Source organism: Ipomoea triloba, chromosome 9 (assembly GCF_003576645.1).
Source record: "Ipomoea triloba cultivar NCNSP0323 chromosome 9, ASM357664v1".
Lineage (NCBI taxonomy): Eukaryota > Viridiplantae > Streptophyta > Magnoliopsida > Solanales > Convolvulaceae > Ipomoea > Ipomoea triloba.
In genome coordinates this window covers 25,998,505-26,016,563 of record NC_044924.1, presented here as the reverse complement: position 1 = coordinate 26,016,563, position 18,059 = coordinate 25,998,505, and the positions used below count along the sequence as shown (strand labels likewise).

Below are 18,059 nucleotides of genomic sequence, written 5' to 3'. Positions count from 1 at the left end.
ATATATATATATATATATATATATATATATATATATATATATATATATATATATATATATATATATATATATATATTTCTTGAATCCGAAATTAATTATTTATTCAAAAGCCCAATTCTTGATTTAATTCTTGTATGTGATTTATTCAAGTTTGGATCCTTACAATTCTTATAAGTAAGACTATATTTTTTATAATGGCCCAATATATGTATTTATTCTTGAAAGATTAATTCCTTACAAACTAGTAGTATAATAAATAATGTGAGACCCATTTTATAAGGGCCCATTATTTCATGTCTTACCCTAGTTGATACATACATAATATATGTAATGATCTTTCCCTACTAATATAAAAGCCTTGTACTTACAATCCTATTCCTCTTTTCATTTCCTACAAATATAATCCATCCTACTCCTTTCAGCTCTAAAGAACCCTAAGTGAATCCTACACTTTCATCTCCAAGATTCAAGGCCAAGATTGTTCTTTTAGGATTGTTAAGGCTTGGGTAAGTGTCTATCTCTAGGAATATACCTTGCATCATGTTATTTTCATAATCTTTATACAAGTTCTTATGTTGTTCTTTTGGGGATCTTTTGGGAAAAAGATGATCAAGGTGGAGGTGAAGCTTTGTAAGGAGGTTTGAGAGTTCTTGGGTGAAGTGTGCTTCAAGAGGTAACCATCATGTCCACTAAAATCTATTTTTACACTCTCAATCTATGATATTATTTGGTGTGTTGGAATCCCGAGAAATTCTTTGCTGCTTAGCCTATTTTTGGTTGTCTGTGAAGTCATTTTGATGGATTATGAACTTGTGTTCTTGATCCTTTGCATATTGATGTTTATGGGTATTTATTGGTATGGATTCCTTGTTTATTTGGCTTCTGGGAGTTGCAATCTGAACAATCTGATCCTATTTTTGTATTCTGGAATGGACATTGCGTATTCTGTGTGAGTCTGTGATTTGGGGTTTGGGTTTGCCTTGCGGAGTACCCCAGCGGTATAATGTGTCCCGCTGGAGTCTTCCGTAAGTAGGCCACGGTGAGGGACGGCGGAAGAGGGAGATCCGTCGAGGTGATCCGCTCCCTCCTTGCGGAGGAGAGTGGCGGAGGGCGGGGTTCTGTTGGAGGGTTCCGTCTGTTCTGTTGGGAATTCTGTTCCAGTGAGTTGTTCTGTGTTCTGTGATCTGTTCTGAGTTGTTCTGGAGGGTCCTCTATTGATGCCGTGGGTAACTTGATCGAGAGATATGGAGACGCGAGAGACGAAAGAGAGAGGAGAGACGGGAGGCAGAGAATTTGAGAGGTGTTTGGCTGCTTGATCAAAATAACATATATATGGTACATATATTTACTATATATAGTAGGGTTACTATATATGGGTTGGGCTAATTATGGCAAGGGCCAAGGTTGATTGGGTCACTAACCATAGTCTATAAGACATATATGTATACAATTATGGACTTAGTGTAGTTCTAGCAAATGTAAATCATTTGGGCTCCATAATAAATAAATATATATATATAGGTATATTGGGCTAAAGACATTTAGTTGTACAATAATAATAGCTTATATAATTCGGTCACGAAACTTTTCAATATGCTCTCTAGTTCGTCGGAAAACCAGCCGGTGGCCGGCGCTTCGGCGGAAGAGACTGATCTACTTAGACGTAGCAAGAAGAAAACGAAAAGAGGCTTATCGGAGAGGGATAATGATCCCATGGAGATGGAAGGGGAATATACGGCTCATCCGCTGAGTAACGGAAACATCCCTGCTAATGAACAAAGCGGACTACCCAGTAATACGGTGAAAAGGCCGACGATCTCTTTCAAGAGAGCGCTAACGGGCTTGAAAGATGTGGTAGACATTACTGATGATGTCTCGGATGATGAAGCAGGGGAACAAGAAGATGACGACCCGGATTGCCCTGTGGTCAAGTTAACAAAAGAGGAGAAGCGAAGGCTGCGGAAGCGATAGGAAAACACCCTAATCATCAAGGTGCTCGGGAAAGTGGTCGGGTACAATTATCTCCTCCGGCGACTATGGACAATATGGAATCCAAAGTCAGGGATGGATCTTATAGCTATACAAAATGGGTATTTTCTAGTCCGTTTCGCATCGGTGGCTGATTATGAACACGCAAGATTCGAAGGTCCATGGACGGTTTTAGATCACTGTCTTGCGGTTAAGGATTGGGAACCGGACTTTGATCCTATGCGTGATCAAACCCAGCGACTTCTGGTTTGGGTTCACTTTCTATGCTTACCAATCGAGTATTATGATTATGAGTTCTTGATGCGGGTGGGAGATATCATTGGAACAACAAGGAAGGTTGATCATGCGACAAGCATGGCATCTAGAGGACTCTTTGCGAGAGTGTGTGTAGAAGTTGACATAACAAAGCCCCTCCTCGCAAGGTTTACATTAAGGAATAAAATGAGAACGATCGAGTACGAAGGTCTCCATCTTGTGTGCTTCAGGTGTGGAATGGTGGGGCACTGGAAGGAGACTTGCAAACTGGCACAGCCGCAAGAAACAGAAGAGTCGCCTAAGACAGAGAGTGGTGGAACGGAGAACACCGGCGACCCAACGGCGGAGATGAGACAAGGCCCCACATGGAAAGCTGCTGATGGAAAGGCGGATAACCAGGGATACAGAAGATTTGCGGGAGACAAATATGGAAGCTGGATGATTGCGATGAGGAAACCAAGGAATTTCCAAAACCAGGGCAATCATAGAAAGTCTAACGGGAGAAATTCTGGTGTAAATGGAGAAAATTCAAAAGGAAGGTCTGGAGGGAATCAAGGAGGAAATGGTAAGAATTTCAATAAGGAAGGTTTCAAGATATGGGATAACTCGAGGTATGGGGTCTTGGACAACTTGGAGGACGAGAATGAGGAGACAAACGAAGAGGCTTTTACGGAGATGGACGGAACGGATGGTTCAACAGGAACCACTCTTGCCGGGAGAGGTAAGCGAGCACAAATTCAGACCACAAAAGCTCAAATAGCAAATGACAAGTCGGCTACCAACAGAGAAAATACTAAGGGGGGTTAGAATGTGCAGAAAGTCAGGGAAGGAACTAGGGGCACGGTCAGAACTAATAAGCAAATAAACTAAGCGGCAGAAACTGACAACCACACGGTGGTTCGAGGGTATGAGAAGGGGTCGAGGGTGGAGAAAACAATAATTAATGAAGAAGGTAGCATGATAGAAGTTCAACACACCCAGGAAGAGGCCGGAGAACACCACCAGGACCCACCGGATGGGGGTATTCCGATGGATAGCGGAGGAAATGAGGATCCTATGATGGATGTTGAGTTCACCGAGGGACAGTCCTCGGAGGTGGGTGGTGAAGCTGCTTTGTGAGCTTCCCACTGTGCTCTTTGTGTGTCGTTTTTTGGGCTTTGTTTCTTTTCAGTTTTCTATGAAGATAGTTAGTTGGAATTGTCAGGGGGCTGCGTCTAGCGGGTTTAGACGAGCCCTTCTTCTCCTCGTTAATAATGTTAAGGCTAATTTGATTGGCCTGGTTGAACCTAGAATCTCCGGCAGTGCTGCGGATAGGGCATGCAGGAGCTTTGGTTTTGATAACTGGATTCGAGTTAAAGCGGTCGGCTTTAGCGGGGGCATTTGGCTTTTGTGGCGAAACAACATCAACGTGGAGGTCATGGCGACTAATCCGCAATTCATTCTAACCAAAGTTAGCAAAGGAAATGGGACGGTGGGGCTGGTTTCGTTCGTCTACAGCAACCCGTCACACCACTTCCGGAAAAAACTTTGGAACAGTTTATCTATTGATAATTTCTCCTTAAACGAAGAGTGGATTTCGGTAGGGGATTATAATGCAGTGACATGCATGGAAGATGTCAGCAACAAGGACAACTTCCATAATCACCGATGTGCAGGTATGAACCATTGGATTTTTAAAGAGGGCCTGATTGATATGGGCTTTGTTGGTGGCAGGTACACATGGACGAGAGGACGAGATAGCTCTACGTTCACGGGAGCAAGACTTGACCGTGCGCTTTGCAATTTAGAATGGATAACCAAGTACCCAAACACGAAGGTGGTTCACTTGCCGAGAGTGTGCTCAGACCATTCCCCTTTGCTCATTGACTTAGGCCTTTCAACAGAAGTACAGAGGAGTCGCACGTTTCACTACCAGGCTACATGGAGCAGTCATCCGGACTTCAACAATATAATCTCTCAATGCTGGAATGGAGATAGAACAGTGAGAGAGAACATTTCGAATATGCAGGCCACGTGTGCGAACTGGAGCAGAGAGATATTTGGAAACATAGACCGGAGGAAACACAAAATGTTAGCACGGATCAAGGGCATACAAACAATTATGGATAGCAAACCTCATAATGGTCTCATCAAGCTCGAGAGGAAATTACGATTGGAACTCTAAGAAATCAAGAGGAGCTCACTTGGTTTCAAAAATCCAAGGAGGAGTGGATCAACTCGGGTGACCGCAACACAAAGTTTTACCATGCAGCTACCATGGTTCGACGCGCGAGAGGGAAAATCCATGCCCTAAAGAACAGGAATGACGAATGGATTACAGACTCAATGCAATTAGAAGAAATGATTCAGGAGTATTACAAGAATTTGTACACCAAAGAAGGAGTGACAACCGAAAATGGGACTCTGTCCGGGTGCTTCCCGAGGATCGCCGAGACTAAATGGAAACTTGTTAACGAAGAGATCACGAAGAAAGAGGTTGAAGAAGCTATGATGACTATGGCACCGCTCAAAGCACCCGGACCTGACGGGGTACATGCAATGTTCTACCAACAGCACTGGAACATTGTCGGAGATTGTATGTACAAGTTAGTTAGGAATTTTTTTGAGGAGGGAAGATTACACGATGATCTCAATGAAACGAATATAGTGCTCATTCCTAAAGTGGAGAGAACCCGGAAAAAATCAGCCAGCTGAGACCTATTAGCCTTTGCAATGTAGCATATAAGCTGGTTACCAAGGTTATGTCCAATAGGCTTAAGGGCATAATGCCGGACCTTGTTAGCCCAAGTCAAAGCAGTTTTGTTGCCAACAGACAAATCACGGACAATATTGTTATATACTAAGAAATTCTCCACACCATAAGGATAGAGAGGGGCAGGACCGGATATATGGTTCTGAAGATTGATTTGGAAAAAGCATATGATAGACTAGATTGGGGGTTTATACGGTCTACCCTAAAGGAAATAGGCTTGACCGACAACTGGGTCAGGAATATTATGCATTGTGTGGAATCAGCGGGCATGTCAATACTCTGGGAAGGAAAGAAGCTCGAGCGATTTAAACCAGAGAGAGGAGTTAAGCAGGGTGACGCTATCTCACCGTACCTGTTCGTTCTATGCATTGAGAGACTAGGGCATATCATCACCAGAGCGGTGAACCAAGGGAAGTGGAGAGGCATTAAGGCTTCTAGAAACGGACCGAGCATATCTCACCTTTTCTTTGCAGACGACATGGTTCTCTTCGCAGAAGCTGAGGAGGATCAAATACGTGCCATAATGGACTGCCTTGACACGTTTAGTAAGTATTCTGGGCAAAGGATTAATAAGCTTAAATCTAACATCTTTTTCTCCAGTAATGTCAACAGGGAGAAAGCGGAAGCTTTGGCAGAGATGGCTGGAATCCCAATGACGACAGACTTGGGAAGATACCTTGGGGTTCCCACCCTCCACGAGAGAATAACCAAGGACCACTGCAAAGGCATCCTGGATCGGGTTCATAGTAGATTGGAGGGATGGAAGACACGTTTTCTCAGTTTAGCAGGAAGATAAGTGTTGGCCCAATCGGTCCAAAATGCCATTCCATCATATGCAATGCAGACGCTGCTCATACCAAAGGGCGTGTGCGATGCAATCGATAAAAGCACAAGGAACTTCCTATGGGGAGGTGATGGTGAGAAAAGGAAAACTAGTTTGGTGAAATGGGGGACGGTCACCCTACCTAAAGCTGAAGGTGGTCTTGGGATTAAGTCTATGCGGAGTATGAACATGGCTCTCCTTGCCAAACTAGGGTGGAGAGTGCTCAAAGAGCCGAACAACAATTGGGCTAGAGTCATCACGTGTAAGTACATGAAAGCAGGAGCTGATCATTCGAACATCAAGAGGAAAAGAAACGATTCCAATGTCTGGAAAGGCATCTGCGCGGCGAAGCCCATCCTCGAGCGGGGACTAACGAAGGTGGTGAGGAACGGGAGAGATACTATGTTTTGGACCGACTGTTGGGTGGGTTCTGAACCTCTAAACAAAGCAGTATTTGGTCCCCTAAACAGAAATGATGAGAAGGTCATAGTGGCCGAGATGTGGACCGAGACAAGCACATGGGATTGGAACAAAATTGATGTGGCACTCCATCCTGATAAACGAAATGAAGTGGTGGTGAAGGTGGTTTTGAACGATGATGAGAAGAAGGACAGACTGGGCTGGGGCCTTACCAAGAACAGCATGTTCTCGACAAAGTCCGCATACGGGCTGCTACTACAAGGAAACAGAACTGAAACGGACGAGTGGAAGGACATTTGGAAGATCAGAGTTCCAAACCGAATCCGGGCGTTCATATGGTTGGTCAAACACAAAAGGATCATGTGTAATGCGGAAAGAAAGAAGAGAGGATTCACTCCGGACGAAAGATGCGACGTATGTGGCGCAGAGATAGAGGATGTTAATCATGTCATTAGAAGTTGCCTAGCAGCAGAGGGAGTATGGAAGAACATTAATGTGATCAACAATCCAGGTATGTCCTCTTGTATGAGCTTTGATCAATGGCTAACAAGCAATTTAACAGGTAATCAAGGCGGGCAGAGAAGGAAGCAGAAGGTGGCGAGGTTTGCAATCACGATGTGGTGGATTTGGAAGTGGCGAAACGACGTCGTCTTCAACGGGGTTGGGCGAGAGACTAAGGAAAAAATTGGATGGTTGCACGGGCATTTCAAGGAAGTTGAAACATCCCTGGACAAACAAACAGGCCCAATGGTGAAACAGATAAGTGATGCAAGAAGAAGTCAACCGTGGCAGCCACCGGAGGAGGGATGGATCAAATTAAACACGGATGGAGCAGTTGACAAGCACAAAACAGCTACGAGCGGAGGCATTTTCCGGAACTCGGAAGCTGATTTTTTAGGTGCCTTTACGAGCAAAGTAGGCACGTGCACGCCTTTGGAAGCGGAGGCGTGGGGAATCTAAAGTTGGACTACAGAGAGCGTGGCAGCTAGGATATCACAAATTACAAATTGAATCAGACAGCGCCAAGGTTATAAGCCTCATCAACCAGAGAGAGGAGTACGATGGCCCCGCCAGAAACATAATCGAGCTATGTCGAGGCCTTATGAGAAGAACGTGGGAGATTAGAATCAGACACATTCCAAGGGAGCAAAACAAAATTGCTGATGTTTTAGCCAAGAAAGGACATAGGCAGAATGAGACTTTTGAGTGGTATGATCAACCCCCAAATGATATTCAAAGACTTCTGCGACAGGATGAGCTAGGCCTTCTTGGTGCCTCTAATGTTGTGAGGATCAGCTACTGATCTCGGATTTTTTCCTCCATATTTTCCAAAAAAAATAGCTTATATAAAACATATTATTCCTAAGCCCATTATGAGATTATAATGCTTAAAAACATTTTAATAATTACTTAGTAAGAAAATAACCCATTATTTTAAATATTTATATTTAAAATAATTGTAGGGAAATACGGGGTATTACACTCTACCCCCTTAAAAGGAGTTTCGTGACTTTCGTCACCGAAGCTCAAAAATCGATTTGGGTATTAGCTGCTTGAGTATCAGAACACCTGTTAAACTACTCATCCTTTTGATTTCTAAAGACAAACTCTACCATTTATTCAGTTTACTTCTGCAATTACATCAAAAATAAAAAATAAATATTATATGAGATACTTCTTGAATTTTTATTCTCAGATTCTTAATCCCAATAACAAGGACATCAGAGCTATTTGGGAATTAGCTCCTCCAGTTCCCAACCGAAGATTGCTTTTGCATCCTAATTGAAAGCTAGCAAGAATCGCATCGAAGGGGCACCAGGCACACTTGTCAAATGCATTTCGGGCATCCACTTGACATATTGTAATTATTACGTATTTGATGTATTTTACATTTAAAAAAAAAAATCAAATTAGGGATATATGATGTACTTCCAGGAATTCAATTTTACATAAAGCGCATTTGTAAAATTTAGTTTTCGTAAGTAATTAAAAATGGTTTCAAACATATTGAATTTGAAAGATCCAAAGGCCTGGCGGGTGGAGAATAACAACCACCCGCCACTTAGACGGAAGCAGAGATGGAGAGGAATGAGAAAATGTATATAATACTAAAAGATTACAATATATTACTACAATTCAATGTTTCTAATGAAGAAACATAGTACATATATATACGGACACATAACTGTTAATTTAAGCACCTATTCATAAACAGACACAACCCTATAGACATGCATAACCCTTTGGTTTTCAACAAAACGTATATGGCATATGCATTTCTGATGCAAACTTATTCAAACACATTTGGAACCAAGTTCTTCCTTTCTTTTTCTTTTTCTTTTTTTTCAAATTTCAAAGATGTCCCCATTTTTGTCCAGACCACATGAAATATTCCCATTCTGTCAAAAATCCTAAATAAAATATCCCCCGGGAAAGACAAAGCCAAAAAAAAAAAGTGCAAACAAGTGCACGCTTTACCTGTAGAACTTGATCAATGTAAGGCCTTATCTTCTGCTCAAAGCCTGCATTATTTTGACTTGCTACAAACTGCTGCATCATAAGTGCATCTTCTTCTGCCTAGAAACATAATCACATTATCATTAGACTTAAAATTATTATGAAATGTCAAAAGATAAAAGTACACTAGAAACCGTTTGGAAATGCTATGGATCCACTTATAGTCCTTGTATAAAATGGTGCTGTCAAGATATTGTAAAACACAAATTTAAAGGAAAAAAAAAAAAAGAAGAAAAAAAGAGTCAAAATTGCTCCCAAAGATCAAAGCTCTGTCCTTAATTTCTTCTCAGATGCTATTTTAATTTTTGGTAGCCAATCATGGGAATCTCAATGCTTGGCAAGTTGATATTTGAAGTGAAAAGCAAAAGCAAAGACAAAGTAAAAAGAAAAAAATATAAACTAAACCTGCAAAAGCCGAGCTAATTCTTCATCCGACATCGCGACTTTAGGCTCCGAATTCTCTTTCTTCTTCGTTTCTTCATCTTCGTCAATCGACACCAATCGGAGCTTTTCTGCAACCGACGCCAGATCAGCGTCTTCTGATACAACCTGATCATCATCACCTCCCAATATCTGTCCATCATTCCCATTTCACATCAACCAAGCGTAGCATTCCAGTGCATATAATTGGATATACACATAGACAGAGGGCGCGTACCTTTTGTTGATCGGGAGGGACGGAAGTGAGAGAGAAGAGCTGGAATTTGAGGACCTGGAAATAGGGAGAGAAAAGGTAAAAGAAGGAGGTGTTAACGAGGGAATTGAAGAAAGAGAAAAAGAGGGAAGGAGATGGAGATGGAGAGGAGGACTTCGAAGCCATCGTCGGTGTCGTAATCGACGTCGAAGGTGGAGTCATTGTGGCGGACAGAGAACCTCCGGGCCACCATTTCTGCGATTGATTTCTTTTCTTCTTCGTCTGGAATTGGATTCTTTCTTGGCAGGAAGGCCAAGTCAATGAAGACCTGAAGAGGAAGGAGACGACCTCTGTGTCTGTCTGTCTGTCCACTGTCTGTACCCTTCACCTTCACTTCACAAATAATACTGCATAATGCACAACAGCGCAAGCAAGTCAATTACAATGATTTTTAATTAACCTATCAAATTCAAAATTCACTCTCATAGTCTCATGCATTTTTTTTTTTTTTTTATACTACTCACTCTATCATTACAATATGTTTTCATAACTATTTTCTTAACACTGAAGCTCAAAAAGTCAATACCGCCCTTAGACTCAAACCCATAACCTCTCACACATTTCTTAATCTACCCAAACAAACAAACAAATTTGAATGCACAATCATTTTAAATGGACAGATAAAAGTATACTATACTAACTTTATACTCTTAATCTATCATCACTATAATAAAGCAACAACTATAATACTCCGCAAAATATTACAAAGAGTTAATTCCATCAATAGTCTTCCGACTATTGTGATTTTCCAAAATTAGTCATCGTCTTTTAATTTGGACGAAAAAGGCACCTGACTTTTAGATTTGTTCCAGTATTGGTCCTTCCGTTAACTTTCAATTTGTTAGGCGTTAGTGTAAGGGCTAAAATAGTCATTTCATTAGCTTGCATTCTTCGGGACGCTGCATTCATCGCAATCACTATTAACACACGGTGCCGGAAGAATCTTCGGGAGAAGAAGCTCGGCCGCTTGAGGATATGAATTATCCGTCCAACCGGGGCCCCAACAAACCACTAAAAATTTGCTTGTCCTCAATCCACAAGTGAAATCCGGCCCGGAAACAATGGATTCAAAGGGGACGCCACCCACTACGCTACTCGAAAACTCACTGTTTTGTCCCAAACACATGACTGTCTGATTCGCTCTCCGGATTGCGCAGCTGTGGTTTAACCCTAATGCTAATCCGTTGTAATCGTAAGCTGAATTGAATGACACTTCTAATTCGCCATTTTCGTTGTTTCCTTTGCAGATTACAAAGCCAGTGGTGTTTATCTCGCTAGCAAAGCTTCTATCGGCATTAACGTCCGGCATTGATTCGTTTTAGAACTGTGTTTCTAGGTCTGAGGCGATTGGTGTCGCTCCCCAGCATGCAACCCTATTTCAAGATTTCAAGACGCCGCAAGTAAATCCTGACCTAAATGAAATTGACTAGAATTTCGATGACCTATTTTGTGGGTTCCAAATCGAACCGTCGCACCAGCATAGGGCGTTGCGGGTCGACCTGTTTGTTAGCCTGCAAATTTGGGTATCGCCGATTGTGAGGCTAGAAAGTGGGGTTGTGTAGTTGAGGTAGAGCCTTTTGAGGCAGAAATTAGGGTTCCAGCATAGGAGCGTGAAACCACCAGAGCGAACACCGCAGAAGACGTTAGTCTCGCCGATGATAACGCTGAAAGATACTTCGGGATATACGGTCACCGGCGTGCTCCGACTGTTTGTCTAGCATTGAACATTCTGGGTGGATTTCCTGGCTACAATACCATAGGTGGTTGTAGAGGCGCCATACATGACGACCAGCGTGGATGAAAAGTCGCCGAAGGCATGGGCGGAGAGAGAGAGAGGCTGAAAATTCTGAAGGCTTGAAAAGTTATTCGCCCTTACAAATGACTATATTGAAGCCTTGAAATGACTCTTTTAGCCCTTACACTAACGCCTAACAAACTGAAGGTTAACGGAAGGACCAATGCTAGAATAAATCTGAAAGTAAAGTATCTTTTTCGTCCAAATTAAAAGATGAGGACCAATTTTAGAAAATCACAATAGTCGGGGGAAACATTGCTGGAATTAACTCTATTACAAATAAACGATATTATTTTAATACAAATACTTACAGAAGTAAAATTTAATTTTGAATTATAAATATTTTTAGCTTAAATGCTATTAAAATCAATTATTTTGTTTTAGACTTTAAATAAACTAATTTATGATCTTAAAATTTTCTATTCAAAATCTATCTAAGAGGGGAGCCTGCTAATATTGGCAAATTATGCTATGGACCCGGGTCCAAGTTGCAAGGTGGACCCGGGTCCATATTCACAATTTTAGAATTCTATATTCACAATTTTAGATCTCAAAATACAAAATTACATTACTCAATATTCACAATTTTTGAACTCTATATTCACAATTTTGTTATATAGATTCAAAAATTGTGTTATACTGTTGAATATATAGAGTTATAAAATTGTGAATATAGAGTTATAAAATTGTAAATATAGAGTTATAAAATTGTAAATATAGAGTTATGAAATTGTGAATATAGAGTTATGTAATTGTGAATATATAGTTATGTAATTGTGAATATAGAGTTCTAAAATTGTGAACACAAAGTTCTATAATTGTGAACATAGAGTTCTAAAATTGTGAACATGGACCCATGTCCATGACATAACAACCGGCTAACATCATTTTTATAACTATCAAATTAATGTTTGAGCCTAAATATATTTTATATTCCTAATTCCAATAATTTATCATGAGCACAAATCTCTAACCCGTATTTTTTACCCTAAAATTTAATAATTACAATTTTCCCTAAAAAACGTACCCTACCTATACAAATAGCATACTCGTGTCTTCCGATCCCCATTTTCCTTCTCACTTTGCAGCCCACGATTCCTCTCATTCTCTCACGTAAGTCTCTCTCTCTCTAAATTTTTCTTCTTGATTTGAGCTTCTCTTCTCCAAACCCTAAGCCCAAGACTTGGTAACTTTCTTCTTCCTTTCCCCCATTCCATCCTCTAGTATAAGTTATTGAAATGATGTATTTATGTGGGTTATTTGTTGTGTTTTTGAGTTGAAATGGTGAAGTTGTTGCTATGCTTTGGTTGGGAGAAGGAAGATGAAGGGTGTAGAAGAAGAGTTTGTAATTCGTAGTTTGTAATTCGCTAGTTATTATTTGTCTTAATTTCCCTAAAAAAAATTTTGCCCTAAATTTTAGTAGCAATTTTGGGGGTTTGTTTCGCATTTTAGTCACTAAATTTTAGTAGCAATTTTGCTTTTAATTGTCAAATTTATTTGTTTTTCTTCCGGTTCTGAATCTTTAAAAAATTTCTCAAATTTATTTGTTTTTCTTCCGGTTCTGAATCTTTAAAAAATTTCTCTTTTAGCCGTAAATATAAAAAATCTCTTTTAGGCCAATCTCTTTTAGCCATAAATACCCTAAACCCTAAACACTTTTTAAACTAATAATTTTGAATGAGCTTGGGCTGCCTCCACTTGCCTTTGTTCCGCCGCTATATATCTACACATACCTAAATTAAGAATCCTACAAACACTTTATTATTATTATTTTTTTGTGGTTTATCATAGCGCGTAAGAGGGAGAAAATGGAAAACCTAACTAAGGATCAAGGGGAAAGCCAATCTTCAAGCGACAGAAAGATCAAACAAGCTTATGGTAGTTTTGAAGTTCATGATTTTCATATCTCTCAAACTATAGGGAATGACGACAAGGAGAAAAAGGTAATTATATATGAATGATTCACAACATTCTTCTTTAATTTCTTTTTTTTTTTTTCATAAAAAAGAACTACAGTTATAAAGAATTTTTATTGAGTGTTCATTTGATTTTGACAGTTTAGGGTTATATCTATTATGGTAAATAGAAGGGTTCAAGTTGGAGTACGTTATGTTTGAATAGGTGGATTTTTGTTTGTAGATCTTAATGGTGGTCATCGTGTACGAACTAGAGAAACTTTGTCAAGATAGCTGGATTTTTGTTTGTAGATCTTATGGTGGTCTTCGTGTACGTACTAGAGAAACTTTGTAAAGTTTTCACTTTAGTTTTTAGAGGTTAGGGTTAATGTTTGAGAATGTGGTGTTGACATATGTGGTTTTGAGTTGAAGATTTAATGATGGCCAAGACTAGAGAACCTGTTGTAGAAAAGTTTGAGTTGTGGCCTAGGATTGATTCTTTATACATCTATCGTATTTATATTGTTGTTATTTATTCTACGAGATACTGTTATTGTTGGATTGCATGCTATATCATTTCTATTTGGTTATTTTTGGTTTGATATTTATTTGTAATGTATATCTATTCACTTTATGTCATTACAAAATTTTATCATGACATCAAACAAAAAATAGAAAAAAGAAATATCCAAACAATAAACTTATTTAATTAGTAGTAACTTTTTCATTGTTTTTGCCATTTTGAAGCTAATTCCAGCGATGTTTGTCAAGCACTTGGGAAAGTGGTTAGGTGAGATTGCAACCTTGAGGCGACCAGGTCACCAATGGAGGGTTCACATACGTACAGAGAGAGATGGCACATTTTTTAGCGACGGTTGGGAGACATTTTACAAAGACAATGATCTTGACATTGGTGAAGTTGTATTCTATACATATGTTGGAGGCATGCACTTTGATTTTAAAATTTTTAACAAAGATGGACGGGAGAAGATGTGGGACTCTGATATTCAAAATCCGAATGAAGAAAGTGATCATGATAATCCTTCAACCACTCCAGGTACACATTTATGAATTTAAAAAAGTGAATATATATATATATATATATATATATATATATATATATATATATATATATATATATATATTTGTAGGCATTTCAAATGAAAAGAAGTTACAGGCCAAAAACTTGTTAATTTTTCACGTACAAGAGAATATGATGAGTTACTAAATTAATCAAATGAATCTACATAATAAGAACATGAATAAGTTTTATGTAAAATTTTGTGTGCATGTGATACCCCGGATTTAAATCATGCCTTGAACCCCGGTAATTCCTTCTTTCATCGAAATAATTTAATTAATTGGGTTCGATTCACGTCGAAATAATTTTATCCCTAAAACGCTACACAAATCATTTTTCATCCTAGCAAGGGTTCAAAGCAAGATTACTCTTTTAGGGATTACTAAGCTTGGGTAAGTGTTAGATCATGTTTAGATTGCATTTTATTCTACATTTCCTTAGTCTTTATAAGTTTCTTATGGTTTTCCTTGGGGTGTTCTTGGGTCAAGATGATCATGGTGATGATGGTGGTTTGATGGATTGAGTTAGGAGATTGTGTTTTGGAGAAGCTAGCATAGAGGTAACCCTCCATGTCTCACTAAACCTACTTTCACTCTCATATATGTGTGATTTGGTGTATTGTGGAATCCTGTGGATTATTTTTTGGTTATAGCTTGTGATTTGTTGGATTATTGAGCCTATCTTGTAGATCTTTGGATTGTGTTAGCTATTCTTAAACCTTGGTATGTTTGAGTATTGTTTTGATGGATTCCATGTGTTATTTGGCTTCTGAAATATGTAATCTGATCATATTTTGGGTACTGGAATGAGCTATCGTGTATTATGTTCTAAGTCTGGGATTTGTGCATTGGTATTGCTCTTGCGGTGCATCTCAGCGGTATAATGTGTCCTGTTGAGGTTCTCCCTAAGTGTAGTGGCGGTGGGGTTTGGCGGAATGTGGTGTTCCGTGGGGGTGTGTCGCCCCTTCGTGTGGAAGGGATCGGCAGTCTGGTGTGTTCCGCCAGATCATTTTCGTTCTCTATTCCAGTGGTTGTTTTGTGGTCTAGTGACTCTGTTGTTTCACCTTTGATTCTAAAGTATATTCTGAATATGTCGTTGAGTATACTACCCTAATTATTGAGTACTGATTCATGTTTGTTGGTCATTTATCTTGGATTATTGATTGAGTATTGTTGGTTGATTCTTTGATTAATGTTCTGAGCATGAGGTCATGTTATTCATGTTCTGAATCTGAGTATTCCTTGGTATGAGTAATTTCTTTGGAGATGAACCTGAGTTTGATATGTTGAGATCTTGAACTCTTGTGAGTAATTCTTTGGCTTCTTAAGTCTTGTATACCCTTTGGAAAGTAATTATTCGAACTATGGCTCTACATGTATCTATTAGTATGGGAGGGAGTTAATTGGGCATTTTATGCCTCTGTGATTGGGCGTCGTATGCCTATGTGATTGGACTTATACGCCTCTGTGATTGGGCACCATGTGCCTCTGTGATTTGGGCATTGTATATATGCCTTTGTGATTGGGCTTATATGCCTTTGTGATTGGGCACCATGTGCCTCTGTGATTGGGCTTTTATGCCTCTGTGATTGGGCTTTTACGCCTTTGTGATAGGGCATTATATGCCTCTGTGGTATGTTATTTATGTTATGGTTGGGAGGTTTGGTTTGGAGGTTTTACTATGTCTCTTGGTTTGGGTCACTCTAAGGAAGTGATGTGAGATTGTTGATTTATTGGTTTCACTTGTGTTGTTTAGTTGAGCTTGTGCTTTGGTTGAGTATCATATTATGGAACTGTGGTATTGTGGATTCATTCTTTGATATTAAATTCGTCGAGGTGTCCTTAGTTTGTGATTCATTCAGCCTATTATTGTTGAGTCATCTAGTTTTTTAACAAAGGATAATTTCGTTGGCATATATTCTATATGCGTGTGTAAAACTTATTTACAAAGCTATGCTATACTATTGTATTTCTCGCGAATGTGAGTGAATGATTACTTAACATTTGTTTGCTAATATTTCTAACTATTTTTCAGGTATGGAGTAGATCTGCACGTGAGAACGCTAGCTGTAGTTCTACTTCTCCCTTTATTATTAGCTTAGAGATTGTTGAGGATGTTTAGACATTGGGCCTGCGTGCCTTAGACTTATGTTTGTAATGACTTATTTAGATTATGTTTGAGTTTTGAGGATTATGAGATGGATGTTGAATTCGCCTTATCATCTAGGTTATGGTTAGCCTGGATGTGGCGTAACACTCTGAATTGGTACGCTTCCGCGTTTATATTATTAGCATTGAGATTTGATAGCTTTTGACTTAAGTTTATTGCTTATCTCTGCCTGAAAGTTGGGGTGTTACAGTGCATCTAATATTGTCTATTTTCCACATTGGTCCATGTTCCTCCCCTAGACACGAAGACCTAAGGCTATCCGCACTCATGCAATCTTCTCTCACTTTCAAAATGTCACATCACAAAATTTGCAATTATTCAATATTCATTCTTCATCCATGCAATTCTCTCTCTTCTTTCAAAACCAACTCCACTATCACATCAACTTATTAAAAAAATATTATTTACCAATAAAGTATTAATAATAATTAAAATAAATAAAAGTAATGATTAAAAAATTAAAAAAAAAAAGAGGACTTGCAACCACATGGCAGTTATTATTATTATTATTATTATTATTATTATTATTATTATTATTATTATTATTATTATTATTATTTTCTTCCACAACATTTTGCAATACCCAAAATTTCATGGGTGTGGATAGCTTAACATGTATCAAGATTATTTACTTGTTGAAGTTTATACTATACTAAGTTATTAAATATTTGGAAAATGCAATATATGAATAAGTTTTTATTGTTTTAAATTTGATGCAGCACATGCTGAAAGAGCTATCATACCATGAGATGTTTCCCAACAAGGAAGCCAATGCAAGATTGTTTTAAGAAATTTGAAACAAAATATTTGGATAGGGAAAGTTCACTGAATGTTGTGGATGGTATTTATTAATGTTTTTACTTGAGATTTCAGATCTAAAATTAGGGCTCTCTCTAAAATTGCAGGAGAAGGGTTTTAAATAACCATCATAAAGTCAAAATCCTGAAATAGCCCCTGATGGCCCGGTCACGTGGCTTTCACGCGTGTATGGAGGCGTGGGCGTGTATTGGAAGTGGTCCACGCTCCTTTCACGCGTGAAGCTTGCGTGAATGGATCCTGCCCGATTGCTTCTTTGCTTGTTGATCCGTTTTGGGCTCGAATCCCATTTTGTTCTGTGGAATTGACTTCAAAACATGCTCTAAAATTCAATTAGAAACTTTGCTCACATCCGAGTCTTTTATGCATGAAATTATTACAAATGGGTGATAAAACTACACAATATTGTCCTATAATTGACCCTAAACTCGACTGTTCTTGGTGATTATCAAAGTTTCCACACTTAAACCTTGCTTGTCCTCAAGCANACTATACTAAGTTATTAAATATTTGGAAAATGCAATATATGAATAAGTTTTTATTGTTTTAAATTTGATGCAGCACATGCTGAAAGAGCTATCATACCATGAGATGTTTCCCAACAAGGAAGCCAATGCAAGATTGTTTTAAGAAATTTGAAACAAAATATTTGGATAGGGAAAGTTCACTGAATGTTGTGGATGGTATTTATTAATGTTTTTACTTGAGATTTCAGATCTAAAATTAGGGCTCTCTCTAAAATTGCAGGAGAAGGGTTTTAAATAACCATCATAAAGTCAAAATCCTGAAATAGCCCCTGATGGCCCGGTCACGTGGCTTTCACGCGTGTATGGAGGCGTGGGCGTGTATTGGA

General features: G+C 39.0%; 2 protein-coding genes across 2 annotated transcripts; one reads left to right on the top strand and one right to left on the bottom strand.

Annotated features, from left to right (window-relative positions):
• Positions 1–2,064: 2,064 nt before the first annotated feature.
• LOC116029829 lies at positions 2,065–4,408 on the top strand. The gene is made up of 3 exons (XM_031271869.1): positions 2,065–2,965; positions 3,122–3,339; positions 3,449–4,408. The coding sequence occupies exons 1-3, from the start codon at positions 2,065–2,067 to the stop codon at positions 4,406–4,408; spliced, it is 2,079 nt and encodes a 692-aa protein (XP_031127729.1).
• A 3,955-nt stretch (positions 4,409–8,363) lies between these two features.
• On the bottom strand, positions 8,364–10,759 carry LOC116029827. The gene is made up of 5 exons (XM_031271868.1): positions 10,380–10,759; positions 9,566–9,797; positions 9,415–9,468; positions 9,162–9,329; positions 8,364–8,816 (listed from the first exon to the last, which is right to left on the bottom strand). Exons 1-5 carry the CDS (start codon positions 10,757–10,759, stop codon positions 8,592–8,594), a joined length of 1,059 nt encoding a protein of 352 aa, XP_031127728.1. The 3' UTR covers positions 8,364–8,591.
• Between the last annotated feature and the right edge of the window lie 7,300 nt (positions 10,760–18,059).